General features: G+C 40.2%; 1 protein-coding gene across 1 annotated transcript in view; it reads right to left on the bottom strand.

The window, feature by feature from the left end:
- Window positions 1–945: 945 nt before the first annotated feature.
- CCDC187 (coiled-coil domain containing 187) overlaps window positions 946–8871 on the bottom strand; it is a 71228-nt gene continuing 63302 nt past the window's right edge. The window contains exons 29-33 of the mRNA XM_078849074.1: window positions 5261–8253; window positions 4340–4681; window positions 3620–3763; window positions 2929–3054; window positions 946–2409 (exon numbers count right to left, since the gene is read on the bottom strand). Coding sequence (XP_078705200.1) covers window positions 2254–2409; window positions 2929–3054; window positions 3620–3763; window positions 4340–4681; window positions 5261–8253 — 3761 coding nt within the window. The 3' untranslated portion in view covers window positions 946–2253. The remainder of the gene's footprint in view (window positions 2410–2928; window positions 3055–3619; window positions 3764–4339; window positions 4682–5260; window positions 8254–8871) is intronic.

Raw genomic sequence — 8871 nt, 5'->3', positions numbered from 1 at the left:
TTAGCAACTGCTTCTGTGTCCAACAGAATTGGTGGGGATATGCCTGATGCCTTCTGGGATGAGGGAGGGAGGGCAGTTGGCACTGCTGGGGTTATGATGTCAGCACTTGCTGTCTATAGTAGCATTGCACTGGAGGACAGTGACATGACGGCTAGCCTTGTTTGGAGCCAGTGCAATCCGCACAGTGGGGGTGAACACCTGTGCATTGCCGACATCCGTTCTGGCTTGGGCACTTTTAACTGAGGGCTCCATTAGTGGTACATTAAAAATGAGAATTTAAACACAAGAAAGTCCAGCCAACTCCTTCCCTGGTATAATTTGACGTCTTCACTGAAGTCAGTGCAGCAATGCTGACTTACACCAGCCAAGGATCTGGCCTAGAATGTGCGTTGCTGTGGTTGTGCCTCTACTTGTACCCCAGGACACGCTAATTTCACCCAAACCGAATAATGAAATATATTTTAATATTGCAGCTGAATGTCAGAATTGCCCATTCTGTTTGCTTTACTTAGGGACTGAATCTGCAAAGACTTTCACACATGCTTAACTTTATGCAATGTGAACAGTCCCACTGAGTGCAAGAGGACTATAATGTGTAAAGTTAAGGACATGCACAAATCTTTGCCTACATCTGTAAGCTCTTTTCATGTTATGGATGTACAAATCCTAGCACAACAGGACTTTAATCTCTTATTGGTGTCGCTACGCACTATTGTCATATAAATGGGTAACTAATAAAATAATATAAACGTATTAACATATGGTATTCAATCCATTCCAGTCTGAGATGAAAACAGTTAAAAAAAAGGATTTATTCAAGTTGTTCAGAAGTCTAACAAGTCAAAATGAAAACTGCAGTATGAAGTATCTATATTTAAAAATATAAACAAAAAATACATTTGCATTACATCTTGTCCAACAATACCAAATCTTTAACATTGTGCCTTAAATATAAACAGTTATATATAATTTATATTAAATTAATTATCTTGATTCCCTGAATGAGTAGGATTTAATAAATCAACTGAACTAATGATTTAATTCCTTAGATATAAGCAGTTTCTGTATATTGGTAAATTAAATAAAACACCAATTAACAAATCATATACAAACAAATCAGACCCCCAGTCTCTATTGGCCAATGTTTGTTTAAAACAGTAACAAAGTCATTGGCCTTCTCTGAATATGAAAAAAATTCAAGGACAGGGCACGCACAGAAACCTTATCTGGATCAAGGAATGTGAAGATCCTATTTTCCTCCTCTACTTCCTCAGTTTCCCAATTTTGCCCATTAAAAGGCAAGTCGTACGTGCTCAACATACATGCTTTTTAGGGGGATTATAATAATTCAAACACACCTGTGCTAAATGCATACCAAAGACCTAATTATTTTCATAAATATATACAGCATTCATTAAACTGGGCTGCTGATAGGAAACATCCCATTTAAAGTGCATCACAGTGTACATAAAATTGGTATGTGTCTTATTTACATCAGCGCACAGACTCTAAAACAGAAATACCTACTTGGTCATTTGCCTACCCCAGCCAGTGCAGGATCATTCTGTACAGTATGTTCTTGCTCCAGTCTAATTTTTCTTTCTCCAATTTAATCTGAAATATCTCAAGAAACTGAGGGGTTTAGCACAACCAGCAGAGGGGACAGCATGGTTCTAAGGCTCATGAGCAGTAGGGCCGAGATATTAGTGCAGAGAGCAGGCATCATGGTCTCAAATGTGAACAAAATCCATTCCACCTGCATAAATCCTGAGAAATTCGGGAGAGCCTGGAGGGGGTTAGGGAGATCAAATCCACTCCCACAATCCAGGGTCAAAGTGAAGAGCTGCTGGTGAGCCCCTCTGTAGCTGCTGCTACTGCAACTCCAGCCTGTAGGCTGCCACAGCGGCCACAGCCTCTCCAGAAGTGTGTAGGGGGTCACAGGATCTGCCTAACCATAGATGTGGTGGCCCCTCCTTTGGGCTGACCCCTTCTTGGCTTTTTGGAGCAGCATATGTGGGGCTGCCATGAAGACATTATCTATAGTGCATAAGGGGTGTGTGATATTTTTTCATCCCTATAAGTCAATTGTTTACACCCTTTTCACTGTGAATATGAACATATAACTTAGCCAGGAGATGCTGGTATTGGACGCAAAGTTCAGAATGAAAATTCTTAAGCATATGCTTATGGAACCACTGCCTTGAAACTCACAGAGCTTAAAACCTCCACCACTATGGGCTCTAAGAAAAACATCTAATCAGAAGTTCTTTTGAGAGAGATCTTTTTAAGAACTCCTATTGTATCAACGACCAAGCTGTCAAAAATGTCTTCAGTTACTCTCATCTTCACAGCTAATTCATCCTCAGCATAGTCAGTCCACTGAGATTCTTCTTTGTGGAGCTCCTGAATCTAAAAATATAGCATAGACATAAAGGTTGACATCTAGAAAAAGGACTTGATCTTGAAAGATGCTGAGCAGTTGGTCTGCTATTCAGAAAAGCAACTTCGCACATGTTACCTTAAGCACATGAGTAGTTCCTTTGAAGTCTATTGGAGAAGTCACACATTTAAATGCCTGTTTAAAGTCTTTGCTGGCCCAAGACCAGGGTGCTCAGCACCTTGCAGGATTGAGCCCAATGAGCAGACTTAATTCTGCATTCAAACAGAAAGCTAAATAAAATGAACTAATTCAAGGCCAAAACTTAGGAGTTTTTGAGTAACTGCAATTCCCATTGAAAGCAACCACTAGAACATGCAATCAAATCCATCACCTGAGCCTTAATACTTTGACAATGCTGGATTATTATTGTAAATATAAAGACAGGAGAGTCATAACATTCAGTATGCTATTTTAAGTAAATGTAGCTCTGTCAGTAAGGAGTGTAGATTTAATATATATAAAATATAAAACGTCTCCATTAGGCTTACCAGAATAAGGTCCACTCGGTCCCTCTTACAATTTCCATACTTGGTCATACTAAGGAGTTTCCTCTTCATCTCCAAGCTGTTCTTTTCCAAGTTCATTATCTTAATAATTTCTTTCTGAATAAATGACTTTGAAATACAAAAATAAAAGGCTGAACTGTAATGCTGTGCATATAGGATTTGTCACTGATGTGGAAGTGGCAAATGAGAGATGTTAATTTGATCTGTGAAATTCAAATTCAAAATCTGGAACTGTCCCTAAGTTTGTGGGTTTGGTGTGGGGTGTGCTGAATTCTGGGTTTGGGCTCAAGGTCATCATTACTGAAAAACACATTTTTAAAGTGAGAATACTTTAAAGGCTATACCTCTGATTAAAGCTGACTAAGATTTAGAGGCCCAATTCCCATTTATTTTAATGTAAAAACATCTCCAGGCTGTAGAGTATGTGCCCGCCACTTAATTATTCATAATTAAATGGCTTTAGAAGTCTATGTGCTATGGGGATTTTGGGATTAGCTGCCCACCTCACTCTATTGTTATGCATGCATTCAGATCAACCCTCTGTATCACCACCTGTGTTACGCTCTTATCACCCTCTTTGCCCAAGTGTTGTACGTTTCCTTACCATTTTACTCATCACACACTTAGAACTCTACACTTTCAGAATTGTGCCCTTTAAATCACCATGATGTACCTTGACCTCACTGATATCTGTTTCTCTGCGAATATGTCTGTAATAGCGAGAATCCAAATTTTGTTTGAGCCACGGAAGAGGATTTGGATTTGCCATCACCTGATATTCTGCATGCAGCAGCTCATGAGTTAAATCGAATATAACCTGGAACAAAGAGGAAACAGAATAGCAAAATCAATTGAATCTGCCACTGCTATTTTTTCAAAAGTTAATTTAAGGCTGGTGAAAGGGGCCAGACTGACAGCCCTGGAGTCTCCAGACTCAGTGCGAGGTTCCCACACACAATTATATTGCTGACATCTCTAAAGCGGGTATGATTATGCCACCCGCTAGTGGCCAGAATCAAAAGAACATATGAACCCTAATACTAGTCGCTATCAGCGCAGCACTATCCGAGCACCTACTGTGCAAGTATGAATGGTTTAGGCACTGCTGCTATTTTACATGTACTAGTGAACAGGGGGGACTGAAAATCATGTTGGTTTTGTGCGTGTTCCAGTGGACGGCAACAAAATAGTTGTCTCACATCAGTGCAATCTAGATTTTATTTCACTATAGCTTAATAAAAACAATGTATTAACTCTTCATTTTTCTGTACCTGTTTTGGTCTCCCTTTGCTATAGTCAGTACAGTTCGACTGAAGGTAGGCACTCCTTAAAATGCAATTTTCATTTTTAAAAAATGGGAAAAAGCAAACCGCAGTTAATGCTTTAAAAATACCTGATTGTAAATCCTCTTGCTTTCTGCTTCCAGATCGTCATCTGAGATGTCATTACATTCAAAATTCTTTGGCACATTGATCCTCCTAGAATTTGAACAAATGTTTTGAGGAGTCCATAGTTCATCTACTGCATGTGCAGACAGTATCTTAACATGTGAACTATTATGTGGTACCACCAGAGGAACCTCCATTGTTTTCTTCCAAGGAGCTGAGTGCCAGTGATCTAATCTATGCTGAGTTTGCTTTTGAGTTTTTATCTCCTTGTTATGATGGATTGAATTGAGCTGATCAAAATCTTCAGAGCTTCCAAAAACACCCGCATCGAGGATCTTAATAAGGAACTTGAATGAAAAAAAAAAGAAAAGAAAAAAATCCATTGCATTTACATTTGTACTTTTACACAATTTTAAGAGGTATTCAGTTTGCTAATATTTAAAGAGCCATTTAAGCTTAGCAGCTAAGAGCCAGATTCCAGTATAACTGACCCCCAAGCCAATGTACATTAATGCTGCACAAAAGTTTTAACTATAACTGTCTTTTGCTCCATGCACAACCCACCACACCCACACACCTCTGCTGACAGCAGGGGTACTCTGCATGTGAGTCACTCTGCGATGGGTCAGGGTGAGCCTGGTCTATGCAAGAATCACGCTGAGCATGTCCCCTGATCCTTAATTGCCTCTGTGGAATGCCCCTCCCTGGGCAGAGCATTACCTCAAAGGTTGGAAGGGAGCCAAACTCAGGATTCCCTTGCACATTCCCAAATAGAATTGTTGTTCTCTTGACATTATATAACTTACTGATGGCAAAAAAAAGACAACTGGACAAGCACAAAGATCTGCCTGCAGATACCCACCTGCAGGATCAAGGCCTAAACAGCTATATCTAGAAGACAAAGAAACTCCTGAGTCTATACTTACTGGCAAAGTGCCTTGAGGAATTTCGGAAGATACGTGAAGCATCGTGTCTGCTTTAGCTTCTTGTTTCCTTTTAATTTTCTTATATTCTTTCACTGCATCATCTACAAATTTAGTGACAATTTTTTCTGTTACTGTTTGTGCTGTGTGAGGCCCATGAATGCTAAGTGTATCAAAGTCACATAGTAAGACACCCAAAACTTCAGCTGATCGCTCTGATAAGCTAGTGCTGTGATTGCCTTCTTTTTTGAGGCCTTTAACATGATTCCGCAGTTCTCTTTCAAAGGCACTCTTATATTTGTGTTCGGTTGTATCAGAAAATGCACTTAAAGTGTCATACAAAAGTTTTTTTGTGAGTTCGTTTGAGATATCGTCAGCCAGTTTATTTCTTTCTTGATCTTTCAACAAGCAACTAATATGTTTGCTCTTATGTATTTCTTCTGTGTTACTGTCTTTATTTCTCATTGGAAGCACATCTTCTGCAATTGTCTCTTTCTTTATCTGTGTTAGCTCTGTTGTTTCCTTCTCTGATTCTAAACATATTAAGTCAGCTTGACAAGTGAATTCATTGGACATATACTGACCATTGGTAGGAAACTGTCCTTTGAGCTCTTTTCCTGATGGCATGGACATGTGTGATCTAGACTTGTTTTCTTTCAGTGCTGAACCTCTTGCACTGTATGTGTCTTCAGGTTTCCGCTCTGTATATCCTGTTCCCTGCTCGTTATCATCAGCATGTTTGTAGTCCCCCCTCGATGATCCATCATCAGAGAATGAGTCTTCATCCCCTGAGTAATCAGAACTCTTTTCATTATCCTCCAAGAGATGTGAAATTTGATCAGGTCTGACAAAGATGCCAAAATATTTCGCGCACATGAAGTATTTCACTCCTCCATAAGTTCCATCATGATCACCTTCTGGTTTGTCAAGTGCCACACCAGCCCAATAACCTTCATCGAAAGAGGTACATCCCTTGAACATCAGTGTACCTTGCTGGATGCGCTTCACTAATACTCTGTCTCCAACTTCAAATGATAATAATGGGTCATCATTATATTCCTGAGCTTTGGACAGTGTTAAAAATGGCTTGCTTTGTTTCTTTAAATGTTCCGGCCTTTTAATGGCTTGACCTGAAGAAGTGGGACTTGACACACAGAGTGAGCCTAAAGGCTGCAATGTTGTCTCGTTTTCCGCTGTCACATGTTCTAATAAGTCCTTCTTTCCACCTGAAATAATTTCTTTACCCCAACAGCATCCAGAGAGAGTCCCATCCTGAGCTGAAAGAACATCCATTAACTCTGGAGGTGGCGGGGGCAATTCTTCAGGCATAGTGCTATCACCTAATGAGGGTAACTCGTCCGTTTGTCCTGACATGTCTTCATTCAGAGAATAGTGTGAATCTCTCATCTCGGAGAATGTCATTTGTTCTGGTGGAGAAGGGAAGTCTTCTGTGCTGAAGCTAATGTCCCCACTTTTTATCCCACCTACCTCTTCTGGGGGTGTGGGAAGGTCCTCACTGCACAATGACAAATCCTTTTTATTAGATGATGGTAAATCAACACTTCCATAGGACAGCACTTCATCAACAGGAGACAGTATTTCTGACAAGGTATCTTTATCAATAGGAGGCAGAACCTCATCACTGATAAAAATCATATCATCTTCACTCTCCGAAGGGCAGCGCCTTGCTTGTGGCACCTGCTTTTTGGGGGCAATAGAACAAAGCAGCCCTATCTCAGGTTTCTTGAAGGTTTGACTTTCTCTTGCTGAGTTATTTTGATTTTGTGCAGTCTCGCTTTGAAAGATTCGTGCGTCAAATGAACTGACTTCAGCTTCTGTAGGAGCCTCTTCAGAACTTGAGGCCATTGATAAGTGTGGAGATGCAATTTCATTTGGTTTATTGGAGACGTGTTCTTCCGTTAAAAGTTCTGTGTGATTAATTTTAGCTTCTGAAGAGTCTCTGGAGGCTAGTGAAGAGTCTACAGGAAACAATGGCATCTGATCATTTGTCATGGATTCTTTAGGTGGAAGCAATACACAGTTATTGAATTGCTCAGGAACAGCATCTAGATGCTTCAGGGAACTTTTGGGTGGAAACCACTTGAACGCTACTTTACTCTGACCAACAGATAAATCATAACTTTTATCATCCTTTTCCGCTTTGCTAGTTGCAGAACACTGTTGTTCAAAGGTCTCCTCAGTACAAAAATCATCATTATACAATAAGGAGCTAGATGATGAATCTGAATCCTGCTCAGATTTTCCCTGAGAGGGGATCTTGTTTATACTGCAGTTTTCTGAGCAAGGCAGTAGAGCTGAAGCTTCCAAGTACGGCTTGCTCCTTCCATTAGCAGTGTTATCAAACTGAAAGGAAAATGGTTCTTCTCTCCCTGAGGTACTTAGCGTTGGCTTTTCGCTGTTTGAGGAAGTGACAGAATGTGATTTATAAGCACACTCATATTCTGAAACATCTCCAAGACGTTTTTCAGAGCCATGAAAGAGCGATGAGGCCTCACGATTGCAATCATCGTGGGGCACTTGTTCATCACATATATCACGGGCTAATAATTCATTTCCGTCACTTACTGCTACCTGTGCCTTTGTCAAAGGGTTAGGAAACACAACAGCATCATCATCACTACCACACAGTTGTTGCTGGATGGTAAACTCCTCCGGGAGGCTAATATCTGTGTCCTCAGCTTCTAATTCAGAGTCTGAAACAAAGCTTTCTGCGACATAGATCCGAACCGCAGTCACTTTATGAAATTCAGGGAGGGAGTGGTACGAATTTACACTCTCACATCTCAGAGAAGAGTCGTGTGATTCAGTGGATGATCCTGTGGACCCTAGTCCCCCTGAACATGTTTTCAAAGCAGGCTCTTCATCAGAGGGATCACATGGATCGTTGTCCACATGCTTAATCAGTTGGTTGTCTTCAACAGGATTTTTCTCATATGGTGCAGATACTTTCGCTTCTTCTTCGTTGACTGGAACATCTGCCAAAAATCAGCGATCATGACAGTCATTTAGTTTTATTATAAATGGTTAATGTCAAGTACTTGAGCCTTCAAATCCTGCAATCCTTTACTCCTAGGGCTTTTGCTCTCTTACTTCAATCAGTCTCAATCTGGGAGAGCCTGTGGGGAGCCAGCCACAGGACTGGGGTCTAGTCTCTTTTTCTTTTCATTCTGCTGTTTGCAAGAATCTTTTAGAAATTTGCAAACAACATTTCTCACCCTCCAGGTATTTGACTTTTTTCCATCTGGCAAATACTGATTTTTTGATATAATATATATGTAGCACTTTCCTACTCAAGCTACACCTTCTACCCACAGTTATATTTTTCATTTCAAAGTCAATAAAACTAACAGTGCAGTCAAGGCAAGCACTATTTTTAATATCACATTGTGCATACATTTAAAATAGGCCAGATAACACTAAAGAGCTAAATAATGTAATGAGTGAGCAAATATAATAACCTCCAGTACGGTTACTCAGAAGGGTTTAGATCCAGCACTCTCACCACCAAAGCATAGACCTCTATCATCTGAGCTAAAGGAGTAATTCCACTACCTGGTAGCAACAGTAGGCTGTTATCTTTTATGAGGACTGGC

Source organism: Lepidochelys kempii, chromosome 16 (assembly GCF_965140285.1).
Source record: "Lepidochelys kempii isolate rLepKem1 chromosome 16, rLepKem1.hap1, whole genome shotgun sequence".
NCBI classification, from domain to species: Eukaryota; Metazoa; Chordata; order Testudines; family Cheloniidae; genus Lepidochelys; species Lepidochelys kempii.
This window is presented reverse-complemented; position numbering and strand designations above follow the sequence as displayed.